The sequence below is a fragment of the Seriola aureovittata genome, chromosome 22, assembly GCF_021018895.1.
Source record: "Seriola aureovittata isolate HTS-2021-v1 ecotype China chromosome 22, ASM2101889v1, whole genome shotgun sequence".
Taxonomy (NCBI): Eukaryota; Metazoa; Chordata; class Actinopteri; order Carangiformes; family Carangidae; genus Seriola; species Seriola aureovittata.
Window position 1 is genome coordinate 16,545,691 of NC_079385.1, and position 23,086 is coordinate 16,568,776.

The 23,086-nt window shown below is 41.7% G+C and overlaps 2 protein-coding genes across 3 annotated transcripts in view; one reads left to right on the plus strand and one right to left on the minus strand.

Annotated features, from left to right (window-relative positions):
• acss3 (acyl-CoA synthetase short chain family member 3) overlaps positions 1-15,369 on the minus strand; it is a 50,753-nt gene extending 35,384 nt beyond the window's left edge. The window contains exons 1-9 of the mRNA XM_056367282.1: positions 14,861-15,369; positions 13,657-13,801; positions 12,765-12,953; positions 11,776-11,910; positions 10,006-10,146; positions 9,216-9,296; positions 8,881-8,976; positions 7,295-7,446; positions 2,033-2,136 (exon numbers count right to left, since the gene is read on the minus strand). Coding sequence (XP_056223257.1) covers positions 2,033-2,136; positions 7,295-7,446; positions 8,881-8,976; positions 9,216-9,296; positions 10,006-10,146; positions 11,776-11,910; positions 12,765-12,953; positions 13,657-13,801; positions 14,861-15,195 — 1,378 coding nt within the window. The 5' untranslated portion in view covers positions 15,196-15,369. The remainder of the gene's footprint in view (positions 1-2,032; positions 2,137-7,294; positions 7,447-8,880; positions 8,977-9,215; positions 9,297-10,005; positions 10,147-11,775; positions 11,911-12,764; positions 12,954-13,656; positions 13,802-14,860) is intronic.
• A 6,783-nt stretch (positions 15,370-22,152) lies between these two features.
• Positions 22,153-23,086, plus strand: part of lin7a (lin-7 homolog A (C. elegans)) — a 34,919-nt gene continuing 33,985 nt past the window's right edge. For both annotated transcript variants that reach the window (XM_056367793.1, XM_056367792.1), the window contains exon 1: positions 22,153-22,298. In XM_056367793.1, coding sequence (XP_056223768.1) covers positions 22,262-22,298 — 37 coding nt within the window. In that variant the 5' untranslated portion in view covers positions 22,153-22,261. The remainder of the gene's footprint in view (positions 22,299-23,086) is intronic.

Here is a 23,086-nt window from a genome sequence, read left to right on the forward strand (position 1 = left end):
CCGACAACAATATCGATTCCATATTTAACACAGAGACGTCGTCTTGTTCGGCATTGATCTTCCGTTTGCGCAGGCAGGACATTACAAAACAAAGAGACAGCCAATTGTGCTCTACTGCTGTCCCTGGCACATTTGTCATTGCTCACTAGTACTTGGGGAGGGCAGCAATAAAACAGAGGGGGAGGAGGCACGACATTGGCGTGATGGCACGCTGCCTGGACTCAAGCCTCCAATCCAAGAGGCTAATAGGGTCTTACCCATTCAAGAACCATTAGAAACCAAGGCCTGGGAAACAATGCATTCCAATTACATTTCTTATCATTCAGACCCACAACAGCCGTAATGAATAATAGTTCAATTGTGAGGTGAGGAGAGGGAGTTTCTGGACAACAGCTGCAAGCTTCCCCTCGCTTGTCAAATATACAACCACTGGACTGTGAGTTAAAGAGCACGACCTAGCAAGCCTTTAGAATGAAGATCATGACTCGGCCTCCGTGAGCATGATATTAATCTAAAGTGCACTGGTACACTGTGGTATTGAGATATTGACTGTGTTAATGGAATTTTTAAGGAGTAGACAGAGCTAAATGAAAGCCCCTCTGCACTAAGACTGAATACCCACAAAATACTGTAATTGTGTTGAAGTGAGAAATCGACATTATCACACACGGTTGGCTGATCCTGGTTTTGTGTATTTGGACTCCCAACGCTCCCAAAAAAAAAAAAAAAGAAAAGTTTGGAAGGAGACACTAATGACTCCACATCAAATAGTCAGATTTAAGGCACGCTTCAGTAGGAAAGCAATTTCAACTTCCACTCCTGAGCTGATGGACAACGTACCCGTGATTGTTTTCTCTCCCTTTATCTCTTCACTAAGCACACAACTTAGTCCTCACATCGCAGTCAATCAGTGCCCCACAAGGCCGCAAAGTCAATTAAACATTAGTCAACTCGATGAATGGCGATGCCAATCAAATCCCTTGTGCTGCCCAGGACTGTGGCCAGTTGCTCTCAGGGAGTCTTCCCACCTGACACCTTTAAAATTTGTCAGTTTTGATATATCAAATAGAAGCAACAATGTCTTTTTCTCCAAAGAGATCTCCAGTGATCTGTCTGCACACCTGATGGGAAAGATGACACGTCACTTTGTGTGATGATCGGCTCCCAGAGACGCTTGGAAATTTGAACTAAGGGGGTCTTTAACATCATAATTACTCCAGTAGTTTTTGTATTGTAGACTAATCCTTTGGTCTACAATAGAAAAAACACAGAAGGGATTAATCAAAGTGGGAAGCATGATAAAATGTGCTCCATAATGACAGCAGGCTTTCAGGGAATAGGGATTTTCTGGAGTTATGCCTCTTCTCAAGGCCAAGTTAATGTCAATGGGCTAATAAAGTGCAGCAAAGACCACATTTGTAATCTTCTCACACTGATAAGTTTAAGACGAGACTGCGTCTTAAAGATCAAGTTAAATTAAATACATCATATAGAGTTCAGGCTAATAAAGTACTTGAGGTCCTTGAAACACTTTCTCGGTATCTATATCATAAGACCTTAATCCCTAAAGTTTGACGGTAAAGTGAACTGAAATAATTAAAACAGCACTATGCAGCTTCGCGCATATGATATAGTGAGGGATAAATGTTAGAACAATTTTAACATCAAGCACCAGGAAATCCTGTGACATTAAGTCCATGAACTGGACACTGTGTGCTTTTATACGGCAGCCTGGCTGTTCTGTGACGCTTTACACCCAACAGACAGAAGAGGCCGGAGAACAGAACACGCTGGTCCAGCTTTCACTGCACAGCTCGACACGGATATTTAGGAGTCGCTTTGTATTTAATTTGCTACTTCCTGCCCAACAAGCAACTAGGGAAAATGTATGAAATCTGGTAAGACAGGTGCATCTATTTTTTATGATTTTTTTTTTTCCCTAGTGCAGCTTTAAATTCACTGTATCAACAAGGTTCTGAGATTCAGATCTGTGTCTGATTTCTGCCTTTTAGAAAGCGAAACTCCTTCCTACCGGTCTGCCACCAGTGGTCCAGGACAGGAACCCCAAAGCTTCTCTTTGCCCATTCCAGCGTCTCCACATCACATCGCTCTCCCGCCAAGAATAACGACCGCATGCTGCAAGGACACAGAGCACACCTGTCAATCACTTTAAGCAAACATGACATATCTGCTCCCTCGCAGGAATGGTCAGGACAAGTCAAAATCTTTGCAAGCAAAATATACTTAACATTTTTTTTTTTCACCAAGTGAGCGTTCACAAGCTCAAACCTTTAAGCTTCTTAAAGACTTTACAATGTCAAACAGTTGTCTCAATTGACCCACATCCAATAGGAATTTAGTCGGGAGTATCGATATGAGAAACCCAGACTGCGAGCTCCTGATTTACCTCTTTGCTTGGAGTGTTTTGCAAATTGGCAGCACGCTCCCATTTCACTGTCCCTGTGCTCCTAGCTGTGACTGAGGCGTCCTCTCCACTGCCTCTGACACTGTTAAGCAGACAGTTCTCGCCACGCTCGCCGACCAACAGATCTTTGCGTCAGCCGATGATGGTTTTTCCTCCTCACGGTCACACTCATCAGTCGATAGAGGTGAATCTTTGTGTGTGTTGAGTCCTTAGCCTCTTGCTTTAAATGTAATGGAAGAAAACGCCAAATTACACTTTTTCCTTCCTCTGAAACTTGCATGCATTTCAAGTTGGATGTTCACTGGAAGACTTCCTGTAATAAACACTCTTGGCCAGACTAAGCTGCTCTTCCCCCCCCCCCCAGGAAAATCGTGCCCTCTAGATGGCGTCTCAGTCAATATTGATGAGACCCCAAATCGATGAGTACCTGGAGGCAAAAATTCTTGCAAGGACATCTGAATGTGTCAAATCTGACACTCCCTTACTCGTCCCTTCTTAGCGAAACTTTAGTTTCCTCTAGTCTGGACGACTGCTACTCCCTGGCTTCATGAAACTCTCCCTCCTTGCCCCATAAGTGACCCAAAACACTGCAGTTTCTTTCTTCAGCCTCCCCAATTTCTCACCCATCATTCTCTTCCAAACGCTCTCTGATGGCTGTCCATGGCTGCTCATACCTAATTCAAACCACTGCTGGTTGCTCGCTACGAGGCTGTGAGGGGAACCATAACCCCCTGTAAGTCCAGGCCACGGTGCAGCCGTAGGTACTAGTCTAATCACTACATTTTCCCACGAACGACTGCTGGTCATCAGTCATCGGTCTCCATCCTCCGCGGTGGCGAAATGACCTTCCAACTCCAATCACAATTGAAGTTGCACACTACCTTTTGTAAAAGGCGAGAGAATTTTCATCATGTCACTCTCTCGCCTCCGAATCACATCTTTCTCCATCTCTGCTCTCTCCCTGGATAATATTCTATTCTGTTTTTCAAGCACTAGTCTCAAACTTGATTGTGGTATAGTCCCAGGGATTTTGTGCAGTCGGGTTTTTCTGCTCCTCTGACACACTGTGTTTGCTGAACATCGGCTACACCTCCATAAAAACAGGAGGATGCAAGTAAATAAGCAGACAGTCAAAATGTTGTGACACTGCCTTTCACCACACAGCTGTCACTGAGGGATAAGGGGTAATTCACTTTTTAAATAACAGTATGGTTGCTTTAGTTGTGTCTGCTCAATTATGGTGCTTTTGCATTTTTCCCCAAATATACGTCTAATTACCAAGAACTCTTCTGTGATGATAACTGTTGTTTGGGGCGTGATATCATCTGATTAATCAGCCCTCCGGCTCCAACCTATCACTAACATATCGGCCTTTAAAACTCTGCTGTCAGTCGACCTTTAAACAAGGCTGTATCAAGTGTGAAGAGAGTACGCCCAGGAACCTTCATGAAGCCTCTGCATTAACAATGTTGCTCCATTCAGCTGCCAGATATGTTCTCTGAGCTATATAATACATGTGTAAGTGGATGATTGACTCACTGTACCGGCAATGACCTTATGTTCAACCCATTACCCTCCCACCGCCATGCTTGTAGTTATTAAGGACCTGTGTTTTGCAGGTTTTCAAAAGGAGTTCAGTGGAAGTACAAGTTTGGATTCTCGCTGACCTCAGAAAGAAGGAGGAGAGGAAGGCCGATGGTTTGGCTGCTGCACAAGCTCAAGGACTGCATGTACACCGAGATAGTAACACAAGTGTAAACATCCGTCATATGTTTTAAGCTCTTTAGAAAAGCTACCCTCCCCCTTTCTAAAACATTCTGAAAGAATCAAGGACAACATATCAAACTTAAGTGATGGTGATGTGCGAGTTATTCCAGATTACACCTACATGGCTTAAAGTGTCAGTTCTCAGCAGTTTGTTAGTTATTCCCAACACTGCTCAAATGAAAATACCTCCTTCCCTCTTAGCCTAACATTTTGTGTTCCCTGGATAAATGTAGGATGAAAATTATCTGTTAGCTAAGCGACATCTGTTTCAATGCAAACTTTTTCTCACACATACAGCATGAGGACAAACAAAGGCTTAACTGTTCCACATTTAAACCAACAAATGTACCACCTGTTAAATTCCTGCCATCCCCTGTAAGTTACTGGTGACTGGTAAGGTACAACGATGCAGTGCTATAAAACACAGTAAGAAAAGATACACTCTCTCTCTCTCTCTCTCTCTCTCTCTCACAGTATGGTAACACTGTCCAATCTGAGGCCAGGACATATTCATTTTCAGCAGCCACTGATCACGCTGGTGTGATCAAACCAATGGTCAAAATAGCACGTAGACTACTAAGACTCCGGTGTTATTTTGCTGACAGCTTTACACACTTCACAAAAATCATCCAGAGTTTGAGACCATGCATGTGGAGTACAAACAGTTTAAAACATCAACCCTGACTGAAACAATAAAAAAATATTTCTCTGCTGGTTTGTAAAGATAAGACCCCTCTAATCTCTACAGTACAACCTTGGAGCCTTGGAGCCAATAAAGCTAAAAACATCTCACTCTTAGTGGTTAAGGTTATCTACATAGTGGCCTTTTGTCAGGTCTAGATGCTAATATGCTTTAAGCTGATTCTGTGAGGTCAGTGTGGCAAAGTTGATGTGATCATGATAAACAGACCAGGGTATTCTCCACCAGCCTCCACTGCGCATCAACTGGAGTCGTGCACTTTGTCACTCGTTTATGAGTGAGGCTCTCAGCGTTCAGTTAGTTCTCCTGTCTTTAAGAAAACGCCGCTGACAGAATCTCGGCACCTTTGTCATGCCGCATTTACACAGAGCACCGCTGCCATCACAGCTTTCGACAGCCTCGCAGCCAGACTTTCAATTTAGTTTTCAACATCCACAGTGACGAGTTATACGGCTCCAGCACACTGATAAGGGTCCAGGGCTATTACAGTTGAACGGGCCCTAGAGGGAGGAAATGTGTCACAGTGTCAATGAAGCCCAGACAGGGTGTTTGAGCTGCATCAAATTATCGTTGGGAGGTCTCTCAAGCGTGAAATTATGCGTTTGATAATAAAAGATTTAGACTCCGAAAGATTTTACTACTTCCATCAACACACTTTTAATTAAAAGGCAGCTTTATTATTATTGACATAGGAAGGGGCACAATGCACAGACTAGAGCTGGATCCATCAGGCAGTATTGTCACAAACACTGAATGCTTGGTTGAATCTCTCATATGCATCTATACAAGTGTGTAGAGAATTCAGTCTGGCCTGAAAATCGAGTGCAATGTAGAAAGTTGGATGATTTACCAACACCAACAAAAAAAAGTTCAAGGCCTCTTCAAAGAAAAGACTCGATTATCTTGATACTTCATGTTTTCCTCTCACTCATGTAGCAAATGAGACATTTCTAGACAGACACAAGAAGTGACCCACAAATTGCCATTACCTGGTCCTCTACACTCAATAAACCTTTTAAAAATTCCATTAAAATATTAGATTCTCAAAATGCCATAAAAATCTCTCTTTGCAGCTGAAAAATGGAAAGTACATTAGAGTTATAGGGAAAGTCTTGACCAGACATTGAACCGCCCCGTGCTAAAATGAAGCCATGTTTCACTGCTGCCTTGATATTTCTGTCTCTGTGTCCCACTGACGTCCCTTCTTTTTCTTTTTTTTTCAGCGCCAAAGGGAAACGCTGTAATCTTTCACCAGCCTGCCTCCTCCAAGGGGAAAAGACACATTAAGAACAAGACAGTATATACAGAAAGAGCGTGTCAATTCAATGACTGATTGTGGCGGCGGCCAAAACTGAGAGGAGAGACGCCACAAATATTTCAGGTGAACGATACTGTCGAAAATAATCTCCCTCTGCGAGGAACAGCATTTAAAAGAGGTGTTCTGCATTCAACACAGCGAAGAACCGAGGATCGTCAAATTCAGCACACAATGCCACAGTTACTGAATGATTCACTGGGGTCGTAGGTCATGCGCACTCAGAATTGCTTTATGATTGTGTGCTTAGAGGCATTTTCAGACTCCTGAACAGAATGAAAGTGGTGACCTGACACCACAGCCCCTTAGGTCCGAGTTTCCGTGTACTCCTCCAAACAATTAACAATTGTGATGAACTCAATAATTTCGACTCTCTGGTCCAAACTAATGCCATGAAGAATGTTTGTTTTTAACTCTGAGCTACAGAGGACCTTTAGCTGACCAGTGAGACAGCAGCCGAGGAAAAACAAGTTCACGTTGTATGATTTAATACAAGTGGACCGCAGTGACCTGCCGCCGCTCGTTATCCGTCCTGATTAACACCCGAGCGGTTCGAGCTAAGGGTACAAACTGTGAGCGGTGGAGGTGGGAGAGGGCTGTGCATCAACAGATGGTCCGGAGACTAATGAGACGCTGGACAGGCTGTTTGGACCTTTGTCAGCCAGGGGATACTTCAACACATCTTTCCTGGCTTTTCTGAGCTCCTGTCACATCCTGCAGTTAAAGGTTTGAGTCCACATAAACCAGTCTTCACTGTTCTCGTGTCATTTCCCAAAAGTGTTTGCACTGTGTTTCAGTTGATGCATCGGGAAATGGTCACGATATGAGCTCGAGATCTTGTCAATGGCTTGGTTTTGTCCAACTAACAGTCCAAAGCCCAAAGATTTTTAAATTACGATGTATTAAGAGAGAAAAGCAGGAAATTCTCACAATTAAGAAGCTAGAATTGGGAAATATTTGAGTTTTCAATCAATTAATTAACTAATCGTTCCAGTATGAATAACTCTGGCACATTCCTTCATTTCATTCTACAGCAATTACTATCAAACAGTTTGACTGCTTATTGTGTGAAGTGTTTGCCGTTTACCTGGACAGCGGGTATTTTTTCCCGATTTCAGCGTGTGGGTCCTGCTGGCGAATGGCTCGGATGGCAGTGGGCGCTGTGAACATGGAGGAGGCTCCGTGTTCAGACAGTACGCGGAAGAAAGCTCCAGGGTCTGGAGTCCCGACAGGCTTACCCTGTAAACAGAGAGTAAAGCCACAGCTAGTTAGTTGGTGCAGGTGTACAAATCACAGGACAGACTGCAGATAGTGGAAGCTCAGAAACATTACAACAAGACTTCCACAATGTTTCACTAAGCAAATTCACTTCAGCTGGAAACTACAAAACATGAATATTCATAGAGCAGCTGTTTAAAATGGAGATGCACACTGGAAGGCTGCCTTCTAGACAGATGGGCCTAGAAATCCATGGACTTAAAAAAAAAAAAAAAAAAAAAACACAGTTGCGCTATTGGAGCATTGTTTGGTGAAAAGATAAAGGTAAAAGACGCCTGTGGGCAAATGCCTCCAACATAAATTTCCACAGTGTTTCTTGTATTCAACTAGTCCGGCCCTACAGCAAGAAGACAACTTGCGGATGAATGAGGATGGTAAACAGCAGCAGAGAGTTCTGGCTGTCATTTTTGCTCTGGATAAATATTTGTGTCTGTGTATTGATCAGAGGGAAGATAACAGATTGGCAGCATCGTGTCTCAAGATAGACAGGCTGCTAAAACAAAAGCTACGTGACACAACCAGCGTGGCTGAAGTCAAACACAGATTCATTAATTGATTTGCCCAATACAGCCATTTCCCCCGGGTGAGAGAAAAATCAGAGAGCTAATGTAATGGGTAATGAGTGACACTCAACATAAGAAACTACTGTATAACTACGATATAATATAAAACGTAAATGTAAAGTTCAACCACTCAACACACTCATCCCTCTTCGCCTTGATCTGCAGATTGTCTTATATGCTAATTGCCCTCCACATCATAAACAGCTTGCACACAGGCTGTACTCCAGTAGCCAATAGGTAGCAGGCTCACAATACAAAGCCAAATTACCTGTAATAATCAGAAGTGCCTGTTCAGAAAATACTTAATAAGAGCTTGTTGTTTATTCCCTTACCAAGAATAATAAGAATGACATGCTCAGCAGAGGGCCTTTGTGCTTAAGGTATTAGGTCCTGATTTTATGTTGTGATAATTACATTTAAATACTAGAAATGGCTAAATTCAACACAGTTGCTGCTTTTAATGTTAAAAAATATATTTTCTGGGGATGTGCAGGTAACACACTGACTGTGATTAAGTAAAGAAAAAAGAGAGGGAGTGAAGAGTTGGAATCTCATGACAGTGGACCGTAGCAGCCAGAGTCAAACATGGCAGCAAGGTCAAACAGTTCACCCAGTCCACATACACTTGGGAGGCATAAACCAAATATGGACGTATTCATCATTCGCGGCCGGCACAGGCTCGTACCCAACTGACATTAAAACCTGACTTATGCAGCTTTGTAAGTTGTACAACTCAGGTTTTATTGCACATTTCTGGCCTTTTTTTTTTATTGATGTTTGCAATACTGCTGTAGTTCTTTTGAGATACTAAATCTTGTCTGCAGGGACATACCTCATAGAGAATCGTGCTGTTGCCATGGAGAAGAGGAGCGTAGCAGATATATGAATGGCCGACCACCCAGCCCAGGTCTGACGCTGCCCACCAAACCTGCAAATGGTTAAAAGGTGAAAATGTGAACAATGTCACCTGGACACAAACTTCTGTTATACTATTTAACAAGCGGAGAGAACATCCTCCTTCATACTAATTACTAATTTCTCAACTTATGACTCTTCAGTTAATATAAATCTTCTTTAGAGCAGAGAAAGATCTCTCTCGTTGCTGCCTGCATGCTCTTTGTTCTCAAGCACAGCTCTAACTCAGAAGAGAATGCTTTATTGCCTTACATCTCCGGGACGGAGTCCATAAATATTTGACATGGTCCATTTCAGCATCACAGCGTAGCCTGCAGTGTCTCGCACAACACCCTGGGGGACAAGATAAGCAAAAGATCAAGACTAGTGACAGGTATTGTGCTAAGGCGACAAAGCAGGGGTTTAATATCAGTCTAAACACAGCCCCTTCCCCCCTGCTCCACACAAGAGTACGGTACTTTACATTTATAATTCCAGTTGCTTTCATTAATTAATGGTGCTGCATAAATATTTTTGCACAGAGTGTGTCCTAATGTCCACAATTAAACAGTTTCTTTCCTCAAAGTTATAGTCTCCCTACAGGCATATCTGTGAAATTCACAGAAGCTTGCAGAGAAAAAAAGCTGGAAATAATGGCACCATTAAGTTCAGGAAGTAGCCAGCAGTTGGAAATTTTATATCATCAGTTGGCCAAAGACAAAATGATGCTATTTGAAAGGAGCCAGGGTTTTTCCATTTGAAACTGCCTGCAGGCAATTCCTCCTGCATCAGCTCCAGCTCCAGCTCCTGCTGTGGAAAAGCTCTGTCTTATTTTTGTCATGGCGATGGTGTTTGGATGGAGCTTGGATTGTTTTGCAGAGTCAAAGAGCAGATGAGTCACATGAAAGCTCCGCACAGAACCTGACAGCATTCACACAAACACAAAATCCTATTACCCGTCTATGTGACAATGTATGATTACATGAAGTCTGCAAGTGTGGGATCTCCAATTTTATTTTTTTTTCCAATTTTGCTGCACATCACAACTCTGAGATGTCAGTACCTTTGGAGTTCCAGTGGTCCCAGAGGTGTAGAGGACATAGAGGGGATGGTTGGAGGGAACGGAAACGCAGTCATGTGGCTGAGCAGTGGCCATCTCTTCATCCCAGTCCAGACTCAACTCCGGACTCAGCGACACTTTCTCCTTAAAACACAAAGAAAAATGAGGAATTCAGTCTTATTTGCATTCTGATTAAACTACTATAAATAGGAATGTGTTACTGCTCTGCAGCTCCAAATTTCATCTGAGTTATTAATCAAATCCATTGACTCACAGGGTTTGTAGTTTTCAAACCTTTTTTTTTTTTTTTTTTTACTTTGGGTCGAAAAAGTGACTTGATAAAATAATAAATAAAATCTTCCTTCAGAAGGAATAAATATATATTTTACACAGTTATATAATATTTCTACACTAAACTTTTCTGTTGAAACTGTTCTAACTCTCATCTGTCATTACAATCTCTTGTAGTCGCTATCACAGGTCATTTCAGGTCGCAGTTGAAGACCTTTACATCTTCTGTTGCCGACATCGGTCTCATGTCAAATCTAAGTGAATCTCTTTGATACTTAAATTTATGAACATTTAATCATTCCAGGAGGCAGAAGAAAAAAAGTCCTGGTCATTTCTTTTCTTTGGTTCACAGAAAATCGTTCAGTGTCACAGATTCTTGAGGCAGAGGACAGACATCACATAAAACCTTCAGATATCTGAAATGCATCTTTTTTTTCTTTTTTTATTCATACTAAAGCGAAGCCAGAGCAAAGCTTGGCTGATTTAACAAGGCTTTCATGTTAGACGCCGTGTTGAAAAAAACCCACAACCTCTGGCTTACTGAACGCGGGATATGATGAAGCAGCTGCAACCACCTTCAAAGTGGTGTTTCACATGATTTTAAGGGTTTCAGTTTCCAGTGGATTTCCTATGAAAACTATTTCACTGGCTTCACTGCTAACAGTCTCATGTCCATCCTGTACTGTATATATCCTCCATAAATTTTGCAAAAACCCTGACAGCAACCACTTAATTCACCAGAGAAAGCGCTGATAGATAAGACTGAAGAGATCAAACCAGATAGAATAACTCATGTAATGTTAATTTAAGAGCACAATAAAGCCAGAGAGAGGTACATGGCATAACTGATTACAAAACTGAACTGACTTAGACACGGAGGCCAGACAAGAAAATTGAAAGGAACAACTGCAACACCGTGCAATCAAGTTTAGAAACCACAAACAGTGTTTTTCTTTTATTCCTGTGTATATGTGAAACAACTTTCAATTTTCTGTCACCAAATTAATGCGTCATTTTTCTACACAGCTCAGACTTCCTCCAAACTGCAACTACACCAGGCTGCCTATAACATGCACCAACCTCCAGCCCTCAGCTTCACACATACTAGACACATTTTTCGCTCCGTCTCATCTACTTGCACCAGCTATACATCATTTCATCTTCTGATTCGGAGGCAGGATTTGTAAGACTATTATACCATTCATATATATTTGACCAATCCTGGGCAGTAATCCTTTAAAAATCCAACGCTTTAGATTCAGTTCAACGATTAAATGCTTTCTTATTGGTTAAAAACTGCAACCCCTTGCCTTCGGGAAGTCCTTTTCTCCCGACAGCAGCCACACCGAGACCGAACTAATCAGCTTTACATATGGCCGGCTGCAATATTTCAGATACGTTTACATTCTGTCACATCACCAGCAGTGTAGGAAATGAGACCACATGTTCAAATTTAGCTTTACGGTGAGTTGTGCCTCTTACCATGTTAGGCCTGTTGTAGATGAGAACTTTAGAGGGCCTGTGAGAGCTCAGCTCCAAGGCCTTCTCCACCAGAGGGATGTACTCCACTCGTCTGCCTGGCTCGATGCCAAATGAGGCAGTAACCATCAGCTTGGGCTGGAAAAACACAAGAGATCAAGTGAGAATTTTGATTGTTTGAAAAATGTCAAGCACTTACAGCATCATGTTTTATAGCTGTATCAGAAACTGCAGCCAGTGCTGCAAGCGTCATACATACTTGAGAATTTGTTTTGCTGCATTTTTTAACAGGGTGTTTGCGTGTATGAGCCTGTTGCCTGTGGCAGCACTCCAGTGTCGAGTCAAACGCAGTTCACTTCACAGAAGCCTTTTTAACATGCATGTGATAGCAGTTGCATAGTAAATAGCCGGCTTACCACACATCTGAGGTGTTCCTAGAGCGTAAATGGCAATTCCTATAACTTTTTAGAGTTTGAAATTTGAGGCACATACTTTCATAGGCCACAACTTTGAAGCAGATGGCCTCTAAATGCGACACACTCAGTCATTGTTAGCTCATTTTGCAACAGTGACCATTGCAGGGCATTGCAATGTGTATGACAATGCTAAACAAGGATCATTCAATCAACAAAGACAGTTTGAACATTTGATCAAGTAGCTGATGGCAATACTAGTATTTTTTCAGATTCATATAAACACGTCACTCGGCAGAGATCAATATTGTCAGGAACATTCCCTGTCAAAATGTCAGATTCTTGCTTTCAGTGTTTCAGATATCTTTTGCAGGATGGATGACGCACATTACTAACTGTGCAAGAAAATTTCTATGTATTTGAAGTACATAAACACAAAGAGTCTTCAAGTCAGTCTGTCTGTAGTTTTCAATGAGTGGCCAGGGTAGTGAAGAGTGACAATGAGATCATACACTTCTGTTACCAAGGCTCAAGAAAAGATAAATCTCAACCACAAGGTGAATTATAACATTTTCAAACCTTGGCATGATTGATGCGGACAGAAAGCTCTTTGGAAGCAAAGCCTCCAAAGATGAGGCTGTGTGGGGCACCGATCCGAGCACATGCCAGCATGGTGAACATGGCCTGGGGCACCATGGGCATGTAGATGACCACCAGGTCTCCTTTGCGTACCCCATTCTTCACCAAGACTCCTGCTAACCTGGAAACCTGGAACAAGATACAGAGGAGACAAACCAGAGTTCTGAATATCAACATGCATTTTGGATGAGGACACACGGCGCTTTTTCAAATGTCTGATTAAGCAACACACCAAAGACACACTGTGCATCTGGGCTTGTTCTATGCATTTTGTACATGGTTTCAAGGTTATGAATATGAAAAAAAATTGTAAATTTACTGATTGCTTTCAACTACAAATGAACGAACTTAATATCTTTTTGTAAATTAAATCAAATTTAATTAAATATCTTCTTCCATTGTGGGCAAAGACCAATAAAAGGCTGTAGCTATACTTCTGCTCATTTAGAATACATTTTGATTATAGCACACGCCATTGAATCTTAATTGAACTGAAGCATCTGCACAAATGTCAATGAAGTTAATTATTTCCCCTTCCCTCAGTTATTATGTTTTTCTGTTCTCCATGCTAATATTTTCTCAATCCAGCTGCCACAGAAAGAAAAACTTGGCCAACTGTCTCAGATGAAGGATGAAAAGTAAATTTATTGTCATGGCAACACTGACAAATTCTAATTTCAGTGCTCTAAAAGCAGCCAAAAGCTGCTTGCATGCTTCACAATCCCTTTTTAACACACACATCCCGGCAGTCCAGATCAGGCTTTAACAACGCGGCTCCATGCAGGTCTTTGTGTTATTATGTTTTGTGACTTCTTTCAAAAATACTGTTTACCTGGTCCTGGAGTTCCCTGAAAGTGATGACCTGTTTAGTTCCTGTCATTGGGCTGTCATAGATGATGGCAGGCTGCTCTCCACGGCCGCTCTCCACATGGCGATCCACAGCATTGTAGCACATGTTCAACTTCCCTCCAACAAACCTGACAGTGACAAACATAATCAGCCAGCACTTATTTTTAAACATATTGATTCACAACTAAAATACAATTCTGGTGAACAAAATATATCATATGCCACATCACTAAAAACATCTTTTTTTTTGGCTGGTAGGGTTTTTTCCTTACACTTTAAAGTGCAGCATAAATTGATTAAACCAATTTCAAGCAAACACAAATGCAGATGTCTGTATCAGCAGCACACAGCAAACCAATGCTCTTGATAAGGCGGTGGATGGTGTCTGAGCGCTGCTGTTTTAGCAGCCAGAGAGAAAGAGTGGCTGTACCCTTCATTTTAACATGACTGTACCAGATTCAGGCAGCTCTGCTATATGCTGCTAACAACACCCAATTTTCGGTTTTATATCATCCCCACTGCAGGAGGATGTGTGCGGGCTGTCATACATTTTAACAAGGTTTGCTTTTATCCGTCTTCTAAACATCCCACAACTTACTTTGACCAAATTATAAGGCCCTTTGAATCATTTTCAAGTGATATATGGTAAATTTTAAGTAACAGTTAAGTTTTAATTAGCCAATTTGTGCCTCTCAAGCAAGACTTTTGAACCGTTAGCTAGCGTAGTAACATTTTTTTCTGTTAATTTGCTCAACTACAAATCAATGCAAATCTATAATTACATTAACAAACAATTCAAATCATTTTCATTAGTTATTCTGAGTAGTTTCAGCTGTAAAAGCATAAACCTCAAAAACTGCGGAGTTTAAAGACATACACTACTCATTATGAGAGTTTCAGTGTAATTATTCGACATGCATGCACAGGTGGGAGTAATGCTGCATTCATGACCCCCCTGAAAAAAATCGGTATTTACAACTCCGACTCAGAAAAAATGATTTGCATGAACGGCTCCTATTTTTTTTTGCTTGCAAAGTTTAATGGGAAATTGGGAATTGCAGGCTTTAACTTTTAAAAGAGTCAGGTGGTGGTATGTTTCATTTTGAAGCTAGCAGACTTGAAAAGATGTTAGGGTTGCATTATAACTGGATGTTACTTGCTGTGTTGCTTGCAACATTGACACCTACCAGTTTGGGAACACTGGATCCTCAGCGTGCAAAGTTTTACTCCAAGGTTCAAACCAGTTAATGTCCTGTCCCATCTCACCCCAGAATCGCTCGGGGTTGTCCCTGGCTGCGGCGAAGGCTCGACTGTACGCCGACTTGTCGGATGCATAGTTTCTGCAGCACTGCCGGGCGAAGTACTTGTGGACATCTTCAGATGCATGCGATCCTGCTGCTCTTAAGCCACGTTGTTGTTGAGCTGCTGTCGAAACACTCCACAGTTTCCTCCCAAGTGTCCTCTTATGCTGGGCAGGAGCGCAGTGACTCAGGCGCAGTATGTGTTTTATGTGGAAGTGCATTGCTGCTGCTGCTGCTGCTGCTGTTGTTATTTTTAAGTTAACTTAAACACTTCCGGTGTTTTTCTTGCAGGTGACAGACCCGCTACTGTGATTCAACACTGGGCGACGTCATCCGGGGCCACCTAAAGGGAGAGAAGCCTTCAGCAGAAATCCTTACAATACCCTCAAGGAATGCGGACTATGAACTGGATGTAGTTGATGCAGGAGGAGCTTTGAGCTTCAACCCAAACTGTTACACAACACACAAATCGGCCTTAGTGCAAACAGCAGTGTAAAACAGCCAAAACTATTTGTGAAAAATATGTATCACACTTTGAAATTTGCTGTGCAAAGATGAAAAGTTGGGTAAAATTCTTATTTTTGGGAGAGGTTATACAAGATGAAATCAAAATCACAGTTTTTAGCCTCACATAACCACCAAGACATTTTTTGGGGGGTTAGATATTTAGCCCGTGGCATGTCTTTTGTCATGCAAAACAAGAACAGATCCATGTCATTGATATTTACTTGTGAAATGCTTGAAGCTCCTTTCTAAAGCGGAAGCATTAAACTTTCATGGTCCTCAGGGGTCCCATCAATAACCCGTCTCCGGTTAAGGATGCAAATACCTCTGCTTAAACTGATCAGGGAAAAGCACTTAGGGGTTTGTTTGAGGATTTTTTTTTTTTTTTTTTTTTAAACATAATTGGGTATTTTGTATGGAATCAATTTAGAAAAACAACATGCCTCCCTCTCTTGTTAAGCTGAGTCACTCATTCTCCATAACAGCAGCTTGTGCAAACCCCACACAGGCAGCAGCAGCAGCAGCTCTGTGTCCTCTCAGATGGTACTGGCGTAACATCTCTTTCGTCACTGCGCATCATCCAAGCTGCTGGTAAATACCCATAATCCAGCTCACTGCCCCCCCCCCCCCCCCCCCCCCCCGTTGTGACCCCTGAACACTAGTTGAGTAACTCATGCATCTGATATTTCACTGTCATCTGTTTCTATTTAAACATGCAGAGCGGTGTTTTCTTTTTGACAGCTCAGGCAGTATCATGCATTTTCCAGGGAAGCCTCTCCATGGTATCGCCTTGCAGCTACTCGGTTCACCAAACTTGCCCTTTTACATGTTTGAAGGGAAAATAAACAGTGAAATTCTTTGTCCCAAGTGACAGACAAAAGATATCAGCTAAAAACACATTGTGTATTGTCCATATTTTTAATTATTTATCAAGGTATTCTCCTAGTTGTCCTGTGGCTTTTCAGACATGATGAAATCGTGCTTGTTTTTTTTTTTTATGCATAATATTGATTTAAGTTTCATCACATTTCAACAGAGCATGTAAGTCACAATCTATATTCATGTATAACTATAATCAAAGCCCTGACAGTGAAAGCTTGCCTCCCCTCTCCTCTCATGCTGTAATTTGTCTGGTCAAAAGGTCTGGTTAAATCACTTCCCCCCCACCCCCCACCCCCCAGGCGCTGCCATAACTCTTTTTAAATAACAGTGCAGATGCTATCAGCAGAATATGCATCATTCTTATACTCTCTGGCACTGGACGTGCACAGAGCGCTAACTAATAGAGTCCAATCAGACCTAAACCGGAGACCAAGACAGCTCCTCCATCTTGCCCTCTTCTCTGATTTTATGTGAGGAGTGTGAATTTTTTGTTAAGCAGGAAACAGTCGGCTGCTCTTCAGAAAACAGTTAGAGGCAAATTACCAGAGTTTATATCTGCAAATGATTAATCTCCAAGCAGCATTTTTTTTTCCCCCACAGTGTCTGAATATGGATTTATAATCAAATTAGTTTGAAGATAATGATTACCATTTTACATCCTGAATGGGTTTTAGATGCAGCAGTGGGCTGAGAAGCTTGTGGATGATTTCAGTCAACATTATTCATAGTTTAAAATGACGGATACATCATTACAGCTGAGTGAATTTGTTCTAACTGACTAAAACTGAACATGATACAAAATAGTAGGGGCATTTAATCATTTCAAGCAGTACACTGGTGATATACGTCCAGGTAAAAGTCATTATTATTGTTATTCTTTCCTCATTTAATGTCAGTCACAGCAGGAGATGATGATAAGAAGAGGCTGATGGATTCAAGAAAGCTTTTACACACTGAGATTTAAACATGTCTGTTGCTCAATATAAATACGCATGTCTTATTATTTTTTATTCTCAGTCTATTGGCAACTGAAGTGCAAAATGAGCAGCTGTACAGCATCATTGAATTTTCTTATTTTATGCTGTTTAATATTGTAACGAAACCAGACGATACTTCTGTTTATTGCTCCATCTCAAATGAAAAGAGATTAAATCACTCAGGAGCTGTAAAAACTCAAAATCCATCAGTTCACAAAAACTACAGCAGCATTATATTTATGTAACGAACGTATTGTGTATACTAGATATTCCCACTTAATGTGACTTAATGTGAAATCTCTTATTAAAACACATTATTTTATCATTTTTATTTAAAATGTGTTAAACTGACTGAAATCTGCAGTCTGTACGGTGGCCCTGAGGGCTCAACTCACTTCAACTTAAGAAAACACATGCAAATACACAAAGAACAAACAATGGCCGTCATCTTCATCAATTTGACAACAGATGCAAATACTTACAACACAACCAAATACAGAAACACCCTGCAAGTAGCACAAACCACAATGACAATGTTGCCAGGGGACACAAGAAAGTGACAAACCCAGCTGGGATGCACTTGCATGGGTGTATTATTAAGACATCCATGCACACTTGTTGTCCAATGCTTTTAACTTCAAAAGTCACAAAGCATTGAACAACAAGTGTGTCCGAGTCGGGTTCATCACTTTTTAGTGTCCCCCTGGAAACACTCTATTGTCGTCTGTGCTACTTGCAGCGCGTTTCTGTATTTGGCTGTGTTGTGTGTATTTGCAGAACATTTGTTGTACTAAACTGTACTAAACTAAAAGTTTTGTGTGCAGGCCGTTTCCAATAAACTAAGTTATGTTGATGAGCAAATTGGGATTTACAGTGTGTGGTGGAACAAAGGGGACAAGTTGCAATATCATTACTTCTATTTCCAATTGACAAAGTGAATGGGTGCTGGTTCCCTGAAGGGGGCGTCAGTGGCCTTATGGTTAAAAGAAAGTTTTTTTGTTAGAGGTCAACATACCAGGGCAAAAGAAAAGTCTTTGTCAACCTTCACTTCATGTGCCCTTTAAAAAGGTAATTATAATGAAAGTCTGTTTTTAACTGTACAGAAGAGCCTTTGAGAAGTGGGTGAGTATCACCATGGAGCTATTCTAGTTGTTCCTCTAAAGAAAATTGCACATTTGTTGCATCAACCAGTCTTGTTAGAAAATGAATTCCATTTTCAAGACGTCTAGTATCCAGTAGCTCACACATGTTTACATGATGGTGCACTTTCATTATCTGTCAGTCGCTCCCTGACGGGGCTTAGTACTAAACAACAGCACTGCTGTGGATTAACAGCCTGTCACATCATGCAGGAAAACCTGAACATAAACTATGAAATGAATAGGCCACATTGTTTTCTGGATTTATTTTTTTCCCCCCCTGCGTGACATGCCATATAGTCAGTGCTGCACGGGGATTACAGTTGTCAAAATTTGTGATCCAACCTCCCATTTTAATAAATACAAGTTGAATGATTATTACCTGGACCTCTGTGTTCATTTAGTGAAGCAATTCTGCTGTCTATTGGAGAACCACAACAAAGACATGACAGCATCCCACAGTGCAGTGCCAATGCAATCCAATGTACTGTAGATTTTAAAGGCAACCAAAGAAGACTCACTGCATTCTGCTAAGAAATAGTCCAGTACCACAACTTATTGTACTTTTTGCTTTGGTTTTTGTAAATATTAAACAAACAATAAAGGTAATGCATTAAAAGTGCTGTGTTTTATTTGAAGTATTGTTATTCATAAGAAGATATGTTTGTGGTTTTAAGAACCAAAAACCATCTCAATGTTGTTTTACATCTCCTCTTTCAAGCCTCTCTCTGAAGCTCTAGTAAAAACAGGTCAGTGAGCCAATCAGAAGAGAGGAGGCTCCGAGCCTCTCTTCTGATTGGCTGACTGTTTTCTGGGTGATCAAATAAGAATATAGCAGATTTCAGGTAAGCAGAGAAACCAAATCCTGCAAAGCAGAACAATCCAGGTGGGCGGGGCTTGGGGCATGGCTGAGGGTGGTTACTGTTTCGTTGTGACATCACATTGTTACGGAAGTCCTCACAGCTGGTTTTTATGATCAGTTCCTGAATACAGGCTTGTGCATTTCTCTGTGGACGGAGCGCTCTGATACTTTCACAGTATTGGACCTTTAATTTGTGAATTTTAAAGGTGCTGGTAGGTGGATATTATTACCTTCGAACAGAGCCAGGCTAGCTTTTTCCCCCAGTTTCAAGTCTTAGCAAAGCGGCTGCTGGCTGTATTTTTAGATTTACCGTACAGACACAAGAGTGGCATTGATCCGCTCATCCAACACTCAACGAGAAAGTCAATAAGTGTATTTCACAAAATGTTGAACTACTCCTTTAATGACAGCACCAGTTGAATTCTTTTTTGCATGAGCACTGATGAGAAATGCAGCCCACAAATGAAGCTCTGACACTGATTAATGTTTTGAGCTTTTGTCTTGTCGTGTGTTTCTGTCCCATCTACACGGCCTCTTGCATCTTCTTCTGGTCGAGTGGAGGCCTTTCAGAAATCAATTTATTTGCAGTTTGAGGGCTTTAAGAGCACTGCAGCATAATCCCACCTCTTAAAAAAAAAGAAAAAAGAAGCAGAACTGTATTCTAGCCCATATGGATGGGAGCCTGTAATCTCTCTGTGCCCTCTTTCTGTGCGCTCTCATAAGCCCTCACCCTCTCTATCCCCCCCTCCAGCCTACCACTTACCATCAGTTTACATCTGCATGCAGCTGGGTGGGACTGTGGGTGGCTGGAATTCACCAGCATGTGGACGGTGTGATCAAAAGTGCACAGGTTTAGGAACAGTTTCAATCAAACACAGAGCACATTATGATGACAGAAATGCTTGAAATTGGAAGAAAAAAAAAAACAATGTATGATTTTACATTTTTAAAATTACATTATTATACCCTCTCCATAGTTGATCATTGGAAGGGAAGTGAGGTTAGGAGTGTGGGTAATTGCTTCACAAATGGGTATAGGCCAGAAGTGACTTTTTCCATGCAAGGCAGGATAAATGAGATTCAAAAAATTTCACTGACTCAATGTGATACAGTGAATTTTGTCCTGAACAAAAGGTGCATATGAAAACCTAAATATTGGCTCTTGCCTTAGGTGTATATTCATGTTTACAGCTTGCATTTGTCATGGGGGTTTGTGAGCCATGTGACACGTCATGCTGCCTTAACAGCCCCCCGCCCCCCCGACCAGGGATTCTCTACTTGTTTTTGTCGAGCACTGCCTCTGTCAAGTGTAATGACTGGCCATGTATGAGATATGCCACAGCAGCAGGCACCATTAGGCAGCAGATCTACGGTAAATGAAGGGAGTCAGTGGTTTGGCTCCGTTCTGTGGTAGCATATAAACATGAGGATTAATCCTTAAGCCCTTCAACTAAGGTTCACTACCATCATTCAGTCCTTATCAGGCTGCATGCAGCGCAATGTAGCCAGGAGAGGAGATAACAGGCGGGCATGGCTCAGCGGTTCACAATAAACCTTAATGGCAGGCGTGGATGCGATCAGCTGATCTCTGAAGTGCATTGGATGGATGGATTATACATGGCTGAGCTTTTACACGCGCAGGCACAAACACACACACATGATAGCAAGATTCAGCAGAGAAAACCTGGGCTATACTGGTTTACACTGTTGCATGTGGTGAAACCATCTAGTATGTTATAGGTGTGTGACGAAGATTGATGACTGACTTTTTTATTTAGTCTGCAATAAATTATTACACACCCGCAGTGAGTTAGAGAGGACACTGGCCCTGCATGCTGCCCTGATTTATGAGCTGCACGATATGGTCAAAAATATGTGGACTCCCTATTCACATTTGTTTGTGTATTTGAGCTATTTTCATGTTTTGGACAAGGAATCTTTATCCCACTTTCATGAAATAATAATCTCACAGAAAACTACAATACTTTGGACAATAGTTTGCCTCCAGCTTTGTGGCAAAAGTTTGTGCTCTTTCCTGTTGCAAAATGGCAAGACCCTCATATACGGCCCAAGCAAGGGCAGCAAGGAAATGTTTTTCCCCAGTTTGGTGTGGGAGAACGTGACTGGCCTGCTCAGAACCAGGACTTCAAATCCCCATTGAATACCTTTGGGATGAACTGGTACACCAAAAGCAAGCCCGGCCTGGTCACCTGACATCAGAGACCGACTTCACTAATGCTCTTCTAGCTGAATAGGAGCAAATCCCTGCAGCCAGGTTCCAAAATCTAGTGGAAAGCCTGTCCAGAGGAGAAGTGGCTGTTATAGCAGCATAATGACACCCATGGGGTTGAGGTTGCAAAGCTGCTTTCTCCACATCATTTGTGGGTGTCCACATACTTTTGGCCACGTAGTGTAATAGTCATTAACCTGACTCCTCAGCAGATGTGCATTTTATTAATTTTATACAATATCACCAATTTCATCAAGCTATTTAATCTAATGCAAGGGGTTAAATATATATATATATATATATATATATATATATACATACACATATATATGTATATATATATATATACACCCATATATTATACATATTTATATACGTATTCACTTGTTTCCATTGTAAATGTATTTAATGTGAAGAAGAGCTTGAATAAAGTGCCATATCTTTTATGCGAGTGGTGGATTGTTCCGCCTCGTTCTGCCAAGATGGACATTTATATTTTTCCACTGCGTGTGCGTAAAGCTGCTGTTCCCCTGCAAACAATGCCAGGTGATGATGAGATATTATGAGGATGGAGGTAGATTATTTCCCCTCCCAACCACTCCCAGCCTCCCTCACTCTCACTCTCTCCCTCTCTCTCTCTCTGTGTGATGCTGCAGCTCCTGTAGTCTCTCCAGTCTCCAGTAAACAGCAGTCATGGCGACAGTGGTCCAACCGCTCACTCTGGATCGAGGTAAGGCGCTCGGAGCTTTGCAGATTTCTGCTTCTCATCAGAGGTTTTCCTCTTTGTTTTTTTCTTTATTCTCGCTTTGAAAACTTCGGCAGGGAACTGGCAACCCCCGGGTTGATTTAAGGTGTTTGTGCTCGGCTCGGATTTCCTACATCTTGCTTGTTCGTGTTCGTTATTGCAAGGCAATATGAGCTCACGCTTATTCTAAATAAGAAGAAAAAAAAAAAAACCCGTACAGTCTGGCGGTTCTGTGCGTGCATTTTGCAGAAGGGAGCGCTTGTTTCCTCCGCCAAGCTGCTGCGAGGTCTTCATGGACACATACCTTAATTCACCATCATTTATCCGACAAAATGAACACCACACTGTGTGTCGTTTATTCCCATCTATATTATGTAACCTCCTCGTTACTACTCGCTTTTTTTCTCTTCATGTGTAAATAAAAAGCCTCGATGGCTCCTGAAGCGCTTTGGTATAAAAAATGTACTTTGCCCGACAGGAGACAACTTTTGTATTTGAATTGGACAGGTGCTCTGCAAGCAGGTTGGTGTCCTGATAAGGAATAAGAGCAGGTTGCATGTTGTTGTCTTCTTGCTGGAATCAAACACTGCGCAAGCAAAATGCAATTAAGGGGCTAATGATATTTTCTGATGGTGTTGCTCAGCCTGTTCTGTTGCTGCACCACAGGTAGTGTTTACAAAGAGCTGACATGGAGTATGTAATTGTAGCTCATGTGACTTAAACACACATTTGTGTATCCTCTGACCTCATGCATGTGGTAGTAACTGTACAAA